The sequence below is a fragment of the Epargyreus clarus genome, unplaced genomic scaffold (assembly GCF_041222505.1).
Source record: "Epargyreus clarus isolate Ecla_fem2 unplaced genomic scaffold, WU_Ecla_fem_2.2 ptg000008l, whole genome shotgun sequence".
Taxonomy (NCBI): domain Eukaryota; kingdom Metazoa; phylum Arthropoda; class Insecta; order Lepidoptera; family Hesperiidae; genus Epargyreus; species Epargyreus clarus.
Window position 1 is genome coordinate 3,649,004 of NW_027332216.1, and position 20,270 is coordinate 3,669,273.

The window sequence follows — 20,270 nt, forward strand, 5'->3', positions numbered from 1 at the left end:
ACCGATTTTTAAAGTTTTACTTTTTATTTTTGAATGCATCTATTAGCAATAGATGGGAAACTCGTCGAATAATAACTGGCTAGTTTCTAATGCAAGTTGAAGAATTATTATAAAGTTGACAAGGAAGACAGAACTATGTCTATCAATAACTTAAGTATATTGAGTTCTGATTTCTGGATTTATTATATTTTGGGAGATATATTTGTAAATATTATTATTTATGACCCTATAAGAATGTGTGATAATTAATATTCATTGTTAAATAGAAGAAAGTTGCATAAAACATTTTCCAAAATGTCTGATATGATAATAAATGGTAATTTTAATGTATTTTTTAAATTTGTATATCTACTTACTTTTTTGTTAGTTGATTATAGATTATAGAAATGAATCGCGTCGCCATAACAAATTGTATGACTACACCTGCTCACACCAACTTCAGAGCGGACTAGCAATTTGGCGAGAACTATAAATTGTTACATTTTTTCTAATTAAATGCATTTCAGTGAATGTGAAATTCTTGCTTTACTTTTTTTATAATTTAGTACAACAAGGATATTTAGAATTTCTTTCTAAATTTACTTGTATAAATAATTTACTTTTTTTTCAGATTCTGTGCCTGTAGATAGGAAATGGAATGAATTAATAAAATATAATATATTTATTATGAAGTTGGTTGAATTTGTAAGTATTTATCAAATATTCCATAACTATTTTTATAAAGTATTTGCAATACAGTATTATTTATTTTTGTAGGTAATCGCACTTATAATAACCCTATTACCAATTGCAATTCCAAGCCCACAAGGACACATGTATTGCATTTCTACTGGTCCAACTTTAATTATTTCGCTATTGTTTATAATCTTATACATACGAAGAAAAGTTCCACTATTCATGGAGAAGATGTATTTATTTTTTGAAATTTTATTCACATTTGGTGCATTCATTCAATGTTTTCTGCTGAATCTCGTTAGAGTATGGTTATGGCTAATATATGGCGTATTTTATTTCGCTTTATTAACAGCGTTATCTCTTGATTTATTTTTGATAGCCAATGAGCGAGGTTGTACTTTTAGCTGTGCATAAATGAATTGTTATGTAATTTATAACTTATATGTACGTCTTTAGCATTAAATGATGTGATATTATTAGTGGCTATCAATTTATTTTTAATAGCTTCGTTTAAGAAGATTCTGGAAATTTTAACATTACACATCCCTCTACATTGACCTTAACAAAATTGACGTTTGACAAATGTAAAAACTGGTAGTTTTGACATTGACAAATAAAATGTCAAAGGTGTTTTTAACTTTTTAAATTTATACTTTAGTATAGTGTATTTAATTTTAAAATGTAAAAGAATACACTTTAATATATGTAGTTTTAACATTAAATTAGGCTTGTAAATATGAGGTACTCGTGAAATTGTAAAATTTAAATCACAAGCTCATGTAAGTTGCGAAAACTCGTTATAAATTGAATTTCAGAATTACTTATCCTCCAAACCACGTTAAACTTAGGCCTCGTTTGAAGTCCAACAAGCCTTGTTTGTAAGCATGGGCGAATGCGAAATGAAAATCCCTTTACTTTTAGGTAATATCGATGCTCCTAATGATAATCCCGTTCGTACTGACGGATGCCGGCATCATGCACTGCCTGGCGGTCGCGCCCACGCTAGTGTTGTCCGTTATCTTCGTAGTGCTGTACCTTGTCGACCAAGTGCACGACCTGGCAGAGCAACTGTACCTCTTGATACAGATCACTTTAAATATCATAGCATTTCTGGCAGTACTCCTGGACCAAGAGCCCTCGGGAGCCCTTTACGGACTGTTCTACTGCCACTTGCTAATAGCCCTCTGTATCGATCAGTACTATGTTATAAAAGAGAGGGGTTGTTCACTTTTAAATTGAATTTGTAAATAAATTGCCTTCAGATTTGTGCTCTAGTATTATTATGTAGAGTAGGTACATGAACATTTTTAGGGCTAATTAGGTGATAACTAGCGTAACTTAACCAAAGCTTAAATATTAAAATTAGTAATGTTACTGTAACAGGATAATGTCTGAATAATTATTCAAGTTTAATCATTGCCTGTTTTATGTTAAGTTGTCACAAGAACAGTATGATAATATTTTATTGGATGTCATTTATTAAAAATAGTAGTCATACAAAAATTTTACTACAATTATCTGTTAGAAGGAATAAAAACTATGATCTAGTTTATACTTCATTAAATGTAACTATGAAATACTCTTCAATATGATAGGACTATGAATATTATGAAAACGGTATCCCTACAAAGATATAATCTCTTTTAGGTAGTGGCACTGCTGCTCAATATAATCCCTCATATAGTGGAGCCACTGGACGTGTGGCAGTGTCTGGTGGCAGGGCCCACTCTCATGCTGTCCATCCTTATCATGGTGCTATATGTCGTCGATCAACTTCAGTATGAAGCTGAACTATATTACGTTGTCATACAACTAGTCATTACCGTCATAGCTCTCGTAAACCTTGTCATCATCGGAAACATGATCGGCTCCATATACGGACTGTTCTATGTAGATCTTATAATAGCTTTCTCTATGGACTTTTATTATATATACAACGAACGAGGCCTTACATTTTGATTTATCCATTAAATTTTCATTGTGAACACTGTTTTATTTAGTTTCAATTTGAATATGTATTCAATACGGAAGTTGATAAAGCTTTACGTAAACAACACAGTACATGGGTAAATACTATTTTATCAGTGATCACTACAATGTGTATGGACAATGTGTTTAATAAAGTTGAGTGTAAAATTCGTCAGACTTATAAAGTTTATAATGCGTAACATATTTGTGGATATTTTCAGAAGAATTTTAAAATTGACTTTTTACCAATTAATATGTATCTTAGGGTGTTTTTGTTTCGTTTTTGTGCTTTTGATGTGGAAAAGTGTCACAGACACTACAACAAGTAGCAGTTATGGAAATCCTGTGATTTTGTGGTGGAAATCTGATTTTCCCGGAACATTCGAGACTCGACATTGCTCAAATAATACTTGTGATGTTTTTAACAATGTTAGTAATACGGATATACACAGCGTAAAAGCATTTTTGTTTTACGCCAGTAATATAAATTTTAAGGACCTCCCTTTACCACGTCGGCCGAGGGATATAATTTGGGGACTTTATCACGAAGAATCTCCTAGAAATGTAGAAGAGCTGATGCATGAAGACACGTTGCGATTATTCAATTTTTCGTCCACATTCAGCAGACACAGTGATGTTCCATTTCCGTTACTGTATTTGGAATCAAAAGAGGATATAAGTACAAAGAAATATTTTGTACCAACGTATCAGAAGAACATGCATTTGAAAGAAATTTCACCTGTAATGTATTTGCAGACGGACTGCGAGACAACAACAGAAAGAGACGCTTATGTGAAAGAACTAATGAATTATATCGATATCGATTCGTACGGCGCGTGTCTTAATAATAAGAAATTACCAGAATTATACACTAAAGATTATCTCAACAAACTAAACGACGAAGCATTTCTTAAATTTATTGCGCGTTACAAATTTGTAATAGCGATAGAAAATGGAGTCTGCTACGATTATGTTACAGAGAAATTCTGGAGAGCCATAAAAGTCGGTACTGTGCCGATTTACTTCGGATCCCCATCTATAAGAGACTGGTTTCCAAATAAAAAATCTGCTATACTTCTAGAAGATTATCCTACACCAAAACTGATGGCTGACCATTTAAAGATGCTATTGAATAACGACACTTTATATGAAGAGTATGTGGAACATAAAACCAAAGGTGTAATAACGAATCACAGAATCACGGACGAGCTAACTGCGCGAGATTACCAAGTTGACCCTTTGAAAGGGGTGGAAACATTCGAGTGCTTTATCTGCGAGAAGTTGCATAGTATTAGAGAAGGGAAAGCTGTAACAGGGAGTGTAGTAGATCGAAATCATTATAATTGCCCCAAGCCCATATCAGCATTGACGTTAAACGTGAATCCCCACAATTCTTGGGTTTACTCCTGGACTGCGGCGAAAAAAAAAGCCAAAGAATTATACGAGATGGTAATGGCCACCTAATTGAGGCTTAGTATTTGTAAGAAAGGGGACAAATATTTTTTTTACATTTTTTTATTACAAGAAATTAATATATTTTTATACTTTATGTAAATTGTTATTTTATTCATTTCTCTCCTACTGGCAGACCGCATCTAGAGGTGAAACAGGATGCACTTGGTAGTGTAGGCCTCTCTTGATCACATGAGGTATTTTCTTGGGGACCATCCTGTACAGAAATATAAATCATTTTGAAAATAAGTTAACAAATGCAATGCAAAATAATCTAATTTTATTTTTGTAGGTATTGCAAAAAGGATGAAATCTCACTTGTATGATGACTTCTTTTTATTCTATAGATCTGGTTTCGATTTTATGTTAGGACTTTAGATTTTACGAAATTATTAAATGACACATTCATGAGTTCTCCAAGTTGAACTTTAAAACTAGTGGATTACGGAACTTTAGAACTAGTTCATTATGGCCTAAAAATAGAGACATGTGCCTAGCAGTGGGACAATAATAATATCATAATACTTACGAAATGCAATCTATAATAGGACAGACGGACAAACACAAGGTGCATCCAGTACAGTCATCTGTGACTTGGGGTATGTGTGTCTCCGGATCAAATCTGGAATATTAATTTATTATTATATGCTGGGTTTGATTTTAAGAAACAACCGTGTCTAGAGATTCGTAAACGATATAATATAGGAGGTTCTTAATGTCGAAATTCTTAGTTTATAGGTTCATCTTACATAAAATTTTTGAAATGAAATATATTTACTTTGTACAGGCCTTTAGAGGCATTTATAAATGCAGAGCCGGATTAACCTTAAGGCAGAGTAGGCAATTGCCTAGGGGCCCAGGATCGACACGGGCCCACTGCAGTCCGCAAAAAAAAGTTTTATGGATCGAAAATGATAATCAACAATACTATTCTTTTTTTTTCAACGCATGTAACCATCTAGTCTTCTAGTATCTAATATTATAACACGCAGCCAACCCGTGAGCGCGTTGAGCACGCATAGAGCCTGAGTATGTCCGAACCCGCCCTTAGGACGTCATCCGTGCCTATATCGGGATTTGTATTCAGGAATGTAAGTAGAAGGCAAAACAATACATCACATGATTTAGTCAGTCCGAGTAGGTAAAGAAAAGGGGCCCGAAAATTGTATTGCCTATAGGCCCATACAGGGTTAATCCGGTTCTGTATAAATGTGAGAAACTCATGACTTTTTTTTTAAATGTCATGATGTTTCTTTCTTTCTACGATTTTTTTTTATTTGTACGATACATCTACAAAGTTATTTTTTTATTTTATTAATACTCACTCGATAGCTTGATAACCGGAATCCGCGCAAGCCATGTAGCACTTTCCACAGTTAATACACATATCCTGGAAGCGTATGAGAATGGTTAGTGGGATGGTGCGAGAACCCAAAATGTATGTAAGCTGATGGAGGCCAGATACATTTAGGGTTCTGGTTTAAAGGGTGTGGTAAGGGAGACATACTTTTCCGAGGCGTTCCAGTCCTCAGGGGTAACGGCGCAGCTGTGGCCGACCTCAGGTAGAAATTGTCTATCGGAGGATTATCACAGATGTCCATGGGCGGAACTAGCCACTTACCATCAGATGTTCATCTGCTACTCCTGTATTATAAAAAAGTTGATCTGTTGACATACAAAAATACTCACATCGTCAATAAGAGCAACAACTTGCTTGGTATTGTCTAAATGTTTGTAAGTTCCAATTCGCGGCAAAGCTTCCCCTAAAACATCCTGAATCCTGGGGACTTCAGAGTGTCCGTTGGTGAGACCATTAGGAATTGTGTAATTTTGAACTACATTGTCTCCCAATATGTCTGATTTTAGTCTGATGTCGTGGAGTAGCTCTTCACGCTTTTTGTTGTAAGGTCCAAAATGGGCTAACACCTGAAAATAAAGTATTATTGTTTAAAAGTTATTACACTTGTTACAAGAGCCTCATGTTTTAGAATAACATCAATTGTTATCATAAATACAAAAATAATTATTATTCTATGATTAGTTTATTTTTTGTTATCTGTATAGATTTGTACATAATGATAATTATTTCTTTATTTTAGTCTTCGCGAACTCGCTTCTTCAATTTTCTGTCTCTTTCTGTCTTCTGTTCAAGAATTAATAATAACACTGGCCATTTATATATTATATTGTTTTCTACATAGTAAATTCACTATTTATAAAACATTCTTCATTAAAGCCACATATTAAGAGTTCCGTTCGAGGATGTCATAGACAAACCAAACGTCAGAAATTTAAATTTATTACGATTTAACATCATCAGCGTACCTTTCCATCATCATCATACAGTGTCTGCACAGGCTTCCCCTTCTGGTGTTTGAAGGTGGGGGGTGATTGTCCCAACCAGCCCGCCAGTCCTCGTGCTCGAAGGTACAGCAGCGCCTTCAACCCAGTGATGTAGTCCTCCACCACAGTGAAGTCCTGGTTTTGCACTGCGCTGCAAATCTGAAATGATAAATTTTTGTTTAGTTATCCAGCATAGATGATAGCGAAAATGGAACTTAGAAAATCGGAAATTGCATAATTTTTGTAAAAAGTCACAAAAGTTCGTAAAAAACTCCAAGAAATATTTGGACGCATCTCATATACTTATCTACAGGTCATAGACATATAATTTTTAGATATATGAAAATTAGGTATCCGTAAAATGTATTATTATAAATAGCTAATAGGTTTCAATTTCATCGGAAATACGTTTACGACGCAGGGCACCTATGTTTTGTCTTGAGTGTCCTAGTGGCTACCTTCGCTGATTATTGCTGCTAAACGGATAAATCAGGTAGCGCATTCACACGACCCAAACAAACCTGCACAACAGGCGCTCCACACATTATAAACTGCAGCGCAGAGTCCGCTGAATCGATTCCCCCTATTCCCAAGATTGGGAAGCCGGGCAGCCTGTTCGCTATGGCTGATACAGCTCGTAGACCCATCGGGCGAGTCGCGTTGCCCGATACTCCGCCATATGTCGTGTGTTTTTCACGTCCTGAAGAATAAGTGGATTCTTTATAGTCCTCTTAATAAAAGTATAGTTACTGGAAATAACGTATCTACTATTATAATACTTTAGCATAAAATATTAGTGGCAAATTACGAACTTATTTGATTATTTGAGCAGTTTCTTCTCTATAAATGAAACACCTTTCGAATTTTATAGGTTTTTTACATTTAGAATGCTGAAAATAATAAGACAGCAATTGCTACTTACCATTAAATATACAGCATGCTCGTTTGCTACTTTTATAATTTGAAAGAAAAAAGGGGAGGAAATGTTTCCAGTTTAGAAATATATTTCTAGTTAGTTCAAAGTTTTAAAATTCTCAGGCTCCTAACATACCGACTGCAGGCCATGGGGTAGCATCCTGTTTAACGGACATCAGGCCGGATACAGTGTTGATTGCAGACACCCCATCTGCACCACCTAAAAATAAATAAAAAGAAAGAAATAATAAAACTTCGTAATTCGACTCTGAAAGTACTACCCCTACATCTATTTCTACCTAACAACAGTAATAAGAGCTTTCGTGTTCTTATTTAAAAGATGTGATAAGGCAGATAAACTGTCTGTATGAGTACAAATATTACAATCCAGTTTCCAAGTGGTAAATACCTTCATAAGCCGCTACTGCGATGCTGACGATGTCAGTGATGTTCGGAGTAAGTTTTATGAAGAACGGTATTTTAACCGCCTTTCGGACCCATTGCGAAATTCCCTTGACTAAGACAGGATCCTGAAAAAAATGTTTTATGTGATAAAAAAAAAACAAAAAAATGTAAGACCCTTTGATACTGCTACGAAGGCACAACTACCTGTCCGGTAGCTTTCCAAATATTTCTGACCTTTTGCAACAGTGTTAAACGTAGGATTCAATGCTTCGAAGATGTAGCAAAGGTGGTAGAACCCTTTGTGTATGTTCCTGGTAATATTATAATATAGCATAAGCAGAAATTGTATAGGTACCTGTCCACAAGCCAATCCCATTCCCGACTCGCCCATACCGTGAGGGCAGGACAGATTCAGCTCTAGAGCATCAGCGCCACTGGCTTCTGCCTTCTGTGCCAGCTCCACCCAGTCGGCTTCGTTGTACGAACACATTATTGATGCGATTACCACCTGCGATAAAACATTTAACTCAACTGAAGCAGATGGTTCTAGAAATATTAAATTTTGCTCAATAGTTTCATAAATGAGATATATGTATAAGCACTGAGAAAGGCTTTTGAAATATTCTAAGGAGAATAATTAGGCGCACTTTATCTGCAGAGAGGAAAGAACTTTGAACTTTGAGCTCCCACTCTTATCGTCCGGAAGCCCCCTTTAGTCGCCTCTTACGACAGGCAGGGAATACCGTAGCCCTATTTTGTTCTCAGGACTACAGGGCTATTGTTAGCAACCCCAATGTCCCCAATTTTATACGACACCTATTGACGAGTGTGTCATGGTGCCATCTTAGAATTTTAAGACTCACTTTAGTCGGAAAGTCCCGCTTCAACTCCGTGATACTCTGACACCAGTAGGCCTCGCACTTCTCGGAGATCAGCTCGATATTGAGGAAGGAGCCCTGGCCCGGCCCGAAGTTCTCACCTGACGTCACTCCACGAACAATACGTGGTGATACGTTTGTTACCAGATCCTTGGAAAGGAAAAATATTTTGTAATTTCAGCATGAAACCATTTCTTATGTATTGCTGCGCATAGGTTTCTTCACCTTGGCAGAGTGAGTTTAGGCTATAACCAAGCTGACGACGTGCGTATTAATAGACTTCTTACCTTATATCTGTACATTTGAGAATATCTTTAGTGATCTCAGACATTTAGGTCTTTATAGAATCTTTTCTTCATCGTCAAATCAAGTAAAATAATACCCAATTATACGCACAAATTTTCGCAAACTTAGATCTTTCCTGGACCTTCAGCGTAACAAATCGAATTTTAACACTTCTCACACGAAAAGGCTTTACAGCAGTGAGATAGTAAATATTGTTGATTGGATAGTTGATGAGGATAGTGTTGGTGGAAAAACCTAAGCTAACTGCCTAAATAAACTGTAAAGTAGGTACCTTATCCAGTCCAAAAGTCTTGGTAACAGCGAAGGCCCAGCCCTGCTGGAAGGCGCGGCGGATCATGGCCGCGCTGGTGGTGGGCGGCGCGCTGGCCAGCCCGAGCGGGCTCTCGAACCTCACGCCGCACACCTCCACCGACAGGTCCACGTCGTCGATCGGGCAGTGGAACTTCGGCAGCTCCACTGGGGAGTTGTACGGGATTCCCTTTCAACAACAAACATATGCTTTTAGTATGTCTGTGTCCCCAAAACTCGAAAATTTACGATGGATTGATGTGATTTTTTTCACACACATAAATCGCTGGAATTTTATGTATAAGCAATGTTTTTTATTATGTATAAATTATTATATAGTTTTTATTCTGAAATTACAACGAAAAACATCACATTAGGCTCATGTATTACCAGATTTAGAAAGTTTATTTTATATCCGTAGTCATTAATCATAGAAAACTATTAATTACGAGTAATTTAACATTGAGTAGACTACACTGTTGCTTCTAATATGTAAATTAACTTCCTGTCAAATTACTTTTTTCTTGAGGACCTTTTTTATTGTCGGAGTTTTATGACATAATTATGGTTCCTCAAGGAAATTGTAAATAGAGCTCTTTTTCAAAGCAGGCGATACGTTGGCGACTTTGAATACTTTCCATCGGGTAGTCCGTCTGCCTTCTTTTTACTCTTATCAAAAAGAAACCTAGAGTTTAAGAACTCCAACCAACTCACCTGCAGATAACAGTGCATATACCAAGCAGCGGTCTTCCCATCGTTAACCGATTCGACCGTAGTCTCCGCGACTCCAGCAAGGTCGCCGCCCACGAACACTCGCGGGTTGCTCACACTTTGCATCGTCGTGTTGTCCACTTCGGGTAAACCCCACCGGTTTAGCTTCACACCTGACATTGCGTCTTTTACTGAAATAAAATAGTGAAAATGTATATTGTTAGTTGTAATAGATACTTCACATAAATATTGGCGGAATGAATTTGTTGAAAATTTATTTCGCGCCCAAATCTCACACTTATCTCCAAATTGGCGAAAACTTTCGTGATGGATATTATCACGCAATGTTACAAGCCTTTTTATATGCAAAAATCCTAGTACGTGAGTGTATCTCCACAATTGAGTGGAATCCCTGGAATATATTCCCCTAAGCTGTTGCAAAATCCATCATCGAGAATGGAAGATAGGGAAACATTGCCAATTTCGCGTGCTTAAAGGTAAAAGGGCCTATAGCTAAGGGTTAATAGGGATTTATGCTGAAAGGGCACATAATTTTTTTTTTTTTTTGCCATTCGGTTTGAAATTATCTTTACCTTTAAGCACGCGATTTGTGTCTAATATTCTCAAAACACTCATAAGGTATCTGACAATTTTAAAATTACTATACAAGGATAACCAAGAGAACTGAAGACATGACGAGACGGTGCACTCCGTTATATAACTTTTGGTACATCTAATATGGTTAATATGGCTAATAATGTAGTTACCTTCAGTATCGTACAGGCCGGAACCGAAAGCGGAGATGATGAAGTTGGCCTTCAACTGCAACACCTGGTCCGGATCCTCGACCCACTCGCCATCCTCTAGTTGTTCTGTGCGACACATCTTAATTGCTGCTATCTGAATAATACATATTTAATTATTAGTACGGCCGAAATAGATTTAATGATTTATATTAACTTTGAATTTTACAAATATGTCTGTGTGACTTACTTTGCCGTCTTTTACGATGACTTCCTGTGGCGACATAAAAGGCACGAATTCGCATTTTTCTTCTTTCGCCAAATCTACCTAAAAAGTAAAAACATTTATACCTACGTTTACAATAGTACATTTTTATACTTAAAATATTATCATTTTCGCAATAATTCTACACTGCTGTTATAAGACAAAAGTGTTGGGTGTCCTCCTCCTCCCTCCTTATCGATTTCTACCGACAAACGAAATCTAAGGCTAATTGAGGCTGTTAGAACCAGACTAGCCTAACTACACAAAACGATTTCCAATACGATGATACGTAAAAGTGTACAGTCCGCTCTGAAGTTGTTGCGAGGAGTCATACAATTTATATATGGCGACGCGATTCATTTCTATATGCAGAGCGGACTAGCAGTTTTACGCGGACTATACAACATTTTTAAATTACGAAAATACAGATAGGTCAAAAATCATTAAAATGCAGTTAGGCCACTCTGTTTCTAGCAGCCTCAATTGTCCAGTAATATAGCCATAGCTACAAAATTGCGGCCTACCTCTTCAGGCACCGCCCTGATGTTAGTGAAGCCCTTCCGGAAGACCACGTAGACCCGGCGCGCGCCGCAGCGCAGCGCCGACGTGGCGCAGTCGAAGGCGGTGTCGCCGGCGCCCAGCACCACCACGTTACCCGACAACGCTGGCAAAGACGACTTGCATGCGCAAAGACCTGGAAATTATTCATATAGAATTTCTTGTGGCTCTTTCGAAAAGAATATTATAGGAAGGAAGAAGGGAGGAATATTTTTGAATAACTACGATTTGGATAACATTTGGAATATAAGGTGCCAATCGAGTATAATCAAAATCGCAAGTTAGTATACCTATACTCATTTAGGTACACAACCATTGAGAGAGAGTTCGAAATAATGGTGCTATAAAACATAAATAGTAAAACAATGACACCCCAGTGAGTGAGCTTAAATTCAAATTAATAAAAAAATACGAGATAAAAAAATGAATAATGTCTTCTTGTGTAGTAAAACGAAATACATGAAAAAGTTTAATAAGCCACGTGGTGGAAACTGCGTTATAATTTTTACATTTGAAATTTAAAACATTTTTCAATCTATTACCTTTAAAGAATACCTTACCTTTCTTGCTCCCCTTAGACACAAGTGGTAAGAAATCCTTGCTTGTATAGAATCCCATTTCTTGAGTCAAACCTTTAAATATTGGTATGCTTTTAGGTTCCGGGAGACCAATGCCGAGGAATACTGCTGCATGACCATCTTTCAGTAGACCCTAAAAAAAATATGAAATAATCAAGATTCAAGTTGTTGCATTTTATTTGGCTTAAATCCCTTTCACCTGAAAAAACCGCACCTGACATGTTCCAAAAGTGACTTAATTATTGGTCCTTTTTACCCACTCGGATCTTTGTTATTAAATTATGTGTTTTTCATTGTAGGTAGATATAGGTAGCTGCCTACAGAATAATATTTATATAGATAGATAAAATACACTACTAAAGAGATTTTTGTTACATGATTGTTTTTTGTTACCAATAAGTAGATACCAATACGTTATAACAGTTAATATCAGTTAGAGATAATCTGCGTGTATAAAAACAAATAACGTAGCTAAGTGCATTAAAAGTATAAGTTTCAAGATAAACTCTAATGCAATTATTAACTAGCATTACATCAGCAGAAATTCCAATCTCCATAAAATCACAATATTCACAATGTCAATTAAAGCAATGTGGTAACTGAAATTAGGACAATAAAATTCGCCAATAAGTTAATAGACCTATTTTAGAGAATGTTCTATGTAGGTATAGTATGGTTGTCAGAATTCTTCACATTTAGGCTTAGCATTTATGTAAAAAGATACGAATTTGATATTATATCACCACCGATTTAGCTTTCGAGTCATCAAGTTATTCTATAAGAATAATATCATAGAATATCTATAAGAATAATATCATAGGTAGGGACTACCTACCAGCTTCTACTGTTTTTCTAATAGAAACATTTTCTATACTTAACCATGACTTAACCTATGTATACCTACCTACTTTCTTAGGCATTTTCAAGTAAACTTTATATATATATAATAAAGCTTTATGATTCTATGTAAACTCACATCAACAGTGATATCCTTAGAGGAGAGTGATCTTCCAGTAACAATCTTCACACCCAAATTCTTTACTAAATCGATCTCAAACTGCACCACATCGTACGGTAGACGGTATTGTGGAATCTCCGATGAGCTGAAAAAAGATTTACGTTAGATACAAAGGAATACATTCTGAAATTCATTTAGATAAATGTTTTGTTAACTAAAACCCTTTTAAATTAATAGAAAATAATTGTTTGTATATGTTCAGACCATTATTATTGCAGATTTAAGACATTTTATATGTAACGGGTACTCTTTACCCACGTTTTAATTTCTTAATCCTTACTTCCTTACTAATATTATAAATCCGAAAGTAACTATGTCTGTCTGTCTGGTTGTCTCTTCTTCGCGCCTAAACCACTGAATCGATTTTAATGAAATTTTGTACAAAGATAGTCTGAGACCCGAGAAAGGACATAGGATAGTTTTTATCCCGGAAATCCCACGGGAACTAGGGATGGCGATCTAAGATCGATTAATCGGAAAATCGATCTTTTGGACCCAAAACATTGATTATTTTAATGGATATTACTTACGTAGTAACTATTTATTAATCTGTGATATTAGTACGGATTGAATCGTAAACTATGCATTTGACCAAGTGATGATCTTGAGCAAAGTTGAAGTTACGAATTTACAGTTTTATGTATGTTAGTATGTTATATTATTTTCTTTTAAACGCGGGCAAAAACTAGTTGCCAATATTTCGATATTCCGTGCAACTGGGCGTAGAAAGAAATTAAAACCGCGTATTGTGAGTACTCGTTACAAATTAAAATAAAACCCTTTATTTAAACAAGCATGTTAAAGTCATACCTCAATCCACCCAAATACTTCTCCCTCTCGTAAATCGTGATGTCCTTATACCCCAGCCTGGCCAAGAAACAGGCACAGCTGATACTTGCCGGACCACCTCCTATCAGAGCTAGTTTTTGATTGCCACCCTTCGGTAATGGTTTCGTATTCGGATCCAAGGTTTGAGGTATGCCCATCTTCATGAATATCTGAAATTATAGGCAATTATTCAAAGTTGGCATGTACATCCTCATAGTTATTGTTAGTAGTGTTTATAAATAAGCGATATGTAGGTACGCTCTAAATATGAAAGTAGCTTTAAAATTGCTGCTTATTTATATATTTACCATGATACCAAATAATGAAAACTAAACGTGAGACGTGGTAGCATCTTAGCCAAGTAGCCACTTACATCAACAGCGAAATGCTGCAACCCTCCAATGTTGACAGCACCCTCTTCGCTCGCATGTAAGTTGCATCCCCCGACACACAAGTCGCTCGTGGGGCAGACCATCCCGCAGGAGAGGCCGAGTGGATTGTCGGACAAAATAGCTTTAGCTGCTCCATAATAATTCTGGAACCGAATTTTTTATTGACATTCCAATGACAAGAGATGAATTTTATTTTATATTGTGAAACAAAAGTAACATTTTGCAAGGTCAGGGTGTCCCAGATCCTCCTTAGCCCAGGAAAGGAAGGGAAAATTCTTCAACCAGAAGTAAGCCTTTCGCCAGATAAGTTTCAATGATTATTTATTTCTCAGATACACATTCTACATATTTAAAAGACCAGCCGGCCTTTTTCGTCGATTCCCACAACATACAAAACAGCCAGAGAAGCAACAAAGCTATATTTAAGCCCATGGCGTTGGATATTTAATTGTACTGTATCAGATAACATAATACTTTGCAGCAATAAGGATGCAAGCAATGAACGTCGAGTTCACACGTTTCATTTTATGTTAGTGAGTGTTAATCGTAGGTAGGTACTGTATTTCCTGCTACTAAACATCATATTTTGTACTGTTAGGAGGCACTAAGAGATAAAAATCTACTGCGGTTCCTACTGTAGTTTACCTCAGCGATTATGTTTTTAGTACTACTTCATGTACTAAGCAAAGTAAAAGTAAGTAAAGTAGGCATTGCTGGCTGTTATCAACTAATAAGACTAGCGTTCTATCTGCTTTACTGCAGGTGTGCTGCTACGATTAATATTGCCGATAAACGCATCGATGTTGTACATTGTACATAGTACTTAATGACCCTGGACTACTACTTACTATTTTTACACCATGGGGAAACTTTTTTAAGAAATATCTATGTTAAGCAGTAGGCTTCTAAGGATTCTAAGGATTGGTTGAGGATATATGGGAGTATGTAATAAAAAACTTACTCTATTAGCAATGCTAGTGATGAAACTCTTGACATCAATCTGAGTGGGACAGGACTTCTGGCACGGAGCATCTGCGCACTTCAGGCATCTCGCTGCCTCCTTCAGAGCCCCTCGCTCAGACAGCGTAGTGTGTTTGATGTCGTCGAAGTTCTTCTCTAAGGACGGGCACGCCTAAGAGAAGAATTATTATTAGTCCCAAATAATTTAAGTTAGGTATATGGTAAGTCACGTGGCAAAAAGAGATTACCTGGATACAATATAAACAAAATATAAAATATCAAATATAGATAAAAAAGAAAAGTGACGTTGGAATGAGAAGATCTTATTATACGATACAAACTCAATAACTTATTGCCTACTGGTATACGAGTATTACCTACTATTGGACACGGATTCCTTCAGAATGAATTTTTCCGGAAGAGTTTGATAGATTGAGACGCCTTTGAAAATATTGTGGAGACCATGCAAACTATAGATATATTATACTACAGTAGGATAATATATTTATGATGGAAACATGAAGATTTCCTCAGCCGTGATTTCATCTTCTTTTACTGTCTAATTTAAGTACTCATGGCAGACTAATGAGTACCTGGATATCTAGCGAGGAGCGAAATTTAAACTACTTAAGTAAAATAAATAGCCCTTAAAGTTACACTTACAGTACATTTTCTATCGGAATTCCGCTTCCAATGTTGCTTGTTCTTCTTGGTCTGAGCCGATGGCACCAAATTGGTGAACGGTTTAACTGTAGGGTTTAATTTCAACAGATTCTGAAAACATTAAACAAAATTTCAGTACAAAATATTTAATTCCTAATCTTGTACATAAGTTTATCAAATTTCGACTCTTGTAAGTTTTTTTCTTCTTCCGTAAGTGGCTAAATTGCTACGGATTTGCATATTTTAGTATTATTATTACAAATATCTGCCTCTCCATAAACGAGCTCTTTTATTTTTAAAATAAAGTTATATGTTTACTAATCTACCCAAAATTACTTTGGTATTTAAAAAAAAAAACATTACAAGTTATCAATAATTATTAATTACATGTGAATTGATCGAAGTTGACGCATTGAAATTCGAAAACCTTGTAGTTTAGATTTGACTTTGAGTCCAGATAGATTCGACCTTAATTGCTAATAGGACGGAAGTATGTAGGTACAAGTAATTAGCAAGTACACTGCATACCATTTAGACTGCTGTATTCAACTCTCGTACATATATATAACTGTACCTATGTTTGTACATACAGGTGTAGGTGGTCTATGTACATACATAGGTACACCTATACTTATACGAGAGTTGAATAAAATCCGTCTAATTTATAACTTCATTTACATAGGACTGTTATGTTAAAACAGTATCTATATAAGTATATACTATGCAACAGCAAGTTCTTATTTTCTAAATAACAGAAATATTACATCGATCGACACAATGTTTGTGTTTGGCACCTATGTTACAAATATAGAAATATTATTATATTTTTGATCAAAGTTTGATTTAACCTGATGTCATGTTAACTAATATAATGGTAACTCGTCACTGCCACCCACGGTCATTTATTAGTAATTAATTAGAATAATTTAGCAATTAATTATTGTAGGAGACCATAGATAAGTGTTTTTTAAGTACGAATAATTTATGTCGGGTTGTTCTTGTTTTAGAAATATAAAAATTTATATTTATTAATTGTATGTATTGATTGGGCTTAAAATAACGCTTAAGTATTAACTAAGTAAAGCATAAATATTTTATTTGATGCATCTGTATTTATGTTTTAACAGTAGGTAGTATTTTTTTTATAACAATTTTTATCTCGTTCAAGGTAAGTTGCCATCTTGTGCGTAATTTATTTAAAAAACAATACAAGAAACGCTTCAACCTTGTTTAAAAATATATGTACGTAGAGATAGTGTACTTAGTAACAAGATATAGGTTATTATAAGTATCTTCTCATCTATATAAACTATATCGTAGTATTATATTTTATTAGTTAATTTACAAATCAACATAAGTGATTAAGTCATCTCAGTTCATCGTACTTATTGACTTAGATATCTATTTATAAGGTATTGTCGCGTTGTTTTCGAAAAAATTACCTCAGTTGATTTATAAGTTTTAACCAACCTATACTTACCTACCTACAAACTTAATCTCAATCGCAGATTTTAAACGGAATTAATTATGTTACTTTAGCATCAAAGTATGTTTTTTAAGAAGTCAGGCAATAATAATCCCAGAATTAACTAAATCAGTATGTAGGTATATATCTACCTAATTAATAACAGCAAACATACCATTAATTTATAATAATACTAATAGAACAAAGTTACTTATTTCGTTTATAACATTTTTATTCAAAAATGTGGATTTCTTCCCTATGTCAATTTTATGAGAAATGAGTTTAATATTCACGATTTTAACTCAATACCAATGATTCAATCCAGGTCATCATAGGTTAAATTCTGTACACAATCACTAGATTATGTTATCTACGACCTTACCACTGACAACTATCGTATGGAATTTATTATTAAGAAATAATGATAATTTGATATTTAACAGTGCGTACTGTGTAGATAAAAGTTACATTGTAATCTTTTCCTTACTTTATAAACATTAATAAAATATATTTATGTTCTAAGACTGTTTATTTATTATGCCTATTTGGAATAGTAACACCTCGCAATCTTTTATTTAATTATAAGTAACTCCCTAAATTATTTTACCCTAGGCTCATCTTGTAGTTATTTCATACGTTACAGTTGAATACCTTCTTAGTAACAATAGGTACTTACGTACAAGTTAAGTACTCAGTAATCTATTGTAACAACAATGAAACCAAGTCCGGAGTGAAGTTATAAGTAATAAACACGTCGATATTCCAACAGAAACATAAAGTGCCTTTAGCTATTTAAAATCTTTAGGAAATTGCGTGTAAATATTGAACATAGCGATTTTTTCAACAATAGATACATTTTGAACATTCCTTACAAAAACCTTTTTTCACTGTTCGACAAAAAAGGTTCTTCGAGTATCGGAAAGTTTTAAAAAGCCTTGAAAGTGAACGCACCTTTCTTTACAATACACAAACACGTTTCATAGATAAACACTCGTTTATTTATTTTATTATTGTTTACTGACCTCGATATCTGGCAACTCCCGACTCAACAACACTTTTGCCATCTTGAAAAAATATTACGCGGGGTAGACACAAATAAATGGCGCGTTTTTATTTAATTTTACCACAATGCGTCGCAGGCGCAGTTAGTGGACTGCACACTGGCAGCGCTTCACTAACAAGAAACGACTGACGCGATTGGCGAATCTAGCGGTAGAGCGCGGCTTACGCCATTTCTTTGTTCCATCATACTGAGGCCGTGGTGACCTTTAACATGTTATTTCTAGGATTCCGCATGAAAAATGATGAACATTTCTATTATATTTATCAAAAACTTATTCATGTCCAAATATATAGCAATAATAAATAAATTAGCATTTGTTTATTTTTGTGTTAAGTACATGACTACATACTCGCTTATGAATTGCTATAAAAGAAACATCTTTAAAGCCTTCCGTAAAATTAGTAAGTGATTGAAAAAAATCAGCTGTTTTAATGGTGCAGAACTGCATAACTAGATAATTATGTTATCTTCTTCATAAGTGTGACAATACTGTGTACTATTATAAGTTGTGTTACAATATATTTTTTTAATTTATGGCCTAAGAAATTTAATAGCAATATTTATTTTAGTTTCACTTTAGTTCCGATAACACTTATTTTTCGCCTAACGTACGGAACCATACTCCATAATCACTGTCGCACTATGCTTATCTTACGTGATACTTGACAGCGCTAGATCTTTTTTATGTCTTATTCCGTATCTTTATTGTGTATTTCATTGATAATGATAGTGATAAGAGCACACTTTAACTGTAACAGTAAACTCTTATTGATAAACCACTTATTTTTCGAATAAGTATTTTACTAAGTTCCTTTGTATAAATAATTCTCATATTTTAATATTTTGGTCGCTTTTGCGAATTAAAAAAAAAAATGATTACGCAAGTAATATGTGCCTTTCATATTACGTTTTTTTACTTTGACAATGTAAGGGTACCTCTCTGTACCTATCTCAGTTCTAGACTAAAACTGCCACTCCTTTATTCGTATACATGTTGCATAGACTACTATTTAATTTATTAAATACGAATGATACAGACTACGGAACATGTAAAGATGTATCTGAATTATTCCTTTATTGATCATATCTGAAAACTCCTTTGAAGGCAATACGAAATAAAACAAACATTTGAACAGTTAATATAAATATATTTTGAATTATTCAGAGGCTTTACAATATTTGGAAGAATTACTCGACAGCGTACTTATCAATTGAATTATACATGACACGATCAGCGCATATCCATTAATATACAATTTCATCTGTATAAAAATAATGTTATACATGTTGTTTACAAAATTTTATCCGAATGAAGCCGAAGACATTTATAATCCGTGGGATATACATACAATTCGTATTAGTAACAATGAATAACAATAAAACACCAATAAATGACGCGTCCATTATTACATAAGACGACACAATGAATAAATTTCAACTAAATACGACGTAATTCATTGACACCAAACTATACCATAAAGACGTCTACTCACTGTAACACAATCTTTTGTAACATCGTAAGATACATAATTGTATCTCTCGATTATTGTCGTCCAGTGAGTACACGCCTTAATTAAGGATACACACATTCAGATTGACTACAAATAAAATGCATGTACGAATTAAAAGATTCAACTAAAATATTTAGATTTATTTAAAAAGCAATAATAATTAAGCTATCAAATGTCTTCACAAATATTCATTAGAGTATTATGTAAACTAAATTTTCATATAGAAGCGTGTATCCGGCTAACTGGCTAAATGGTATTAATTTGGTGTCAACCAGAATCCGTCAA

The 20,270-nt window shown here is 34.7% G+C and overlaps 3 protein-coding genes across 9 annotated transcripts in view; 1 reads left to right on the forward strand and 2 right to left on the reverse strand.

Moving 5' to 3' along the window:
• The window catches only part of Polr3E (RNA polymerase III subunit E), a 148,008-nt gene that overhangs the window by 8,021 nt on the left and 119,717 nt on the right, over window positions 1-20,270 (reverse strand). The window lies entirely within an intron of this gene.
• On the forward strand, window positions 129-4,198 carry FucTB (alpha-(1,3)-fucosyltransferase 10). Of its 7 annotated transcripts, none has more exons than XM_073075655.1 (3): window positions 129-316; window positions 611-684; window positions 1,597-1,939. In XM_073075655.1, the coding sequence occupies exons 1-3, from the start codon at window positions 295-297 to the stop codon at window positions 1,912-1,914; spliced, it is 414 nt and encodes a 137-aa protein (XP_072931756.1). In that variant the 5' UTR covers window positions 129-294; the 3' UTR covers window positions 1,915-1,939. The 7 variants fall into 7 exon arrangements, 6 of the variants coding, with proteins under 6 accessions (XP_072931756.1, XP_072931753.1, XP_072931751.1 ...); XM_073075652.1 differs by lacking the exon at window positions 1,597-1,939 and adding an exon at window positions 2,323-4,198 and having other exon boundaries at window positions 139-316; XR_012102530.1 differs by lacking the exons at window positions 129-316; window positions 611-684 and adding an exon at window positions 1,287-1,454.
• Window positions 4,172-18,641, reverse strand: su(r) (dihydropyrimidine dehydrogenase su(r)). Its single transcript, XM_073075649.1, has 22 exons — window positions 18,434-18,641; window positions 15,947-16,057; window positions 15,285-15,455; window positions 14,305-14,466; window positions 13,914-14,101; window positions 13,062-13,188; window positions 12,068-12,218; window positions 11,474-11,643; window positions 10,935-11,012; window positions 10,709-10,841; window positions 9,945-10,132; window positions 9,214-9,420; window positions 8,622-8,786; window positions 8,114-8,266; window positions 7,763-7,883; window positions 7,490-7,573; window positions 6,960-7,138; window positions 6,421-6,597; window positions 5,785-6,021; window positions 5,421-5,485; window positions 4,625-4,717; window positions 4,172-4,312 (listed from the first exon to the last, which is right to left on the reverse strand). Exons 1-22 carry the CDS (start codon window positions 18,473-18,475, stop codon window positions 4,222-4,224), a joined length of 3,093 nt encoding a protein of 1,030 aa, XP_072931750.1. The 5' UTR covers window positions 18,476-18,641; the 3' UTR covers window positions 4,172-4,221.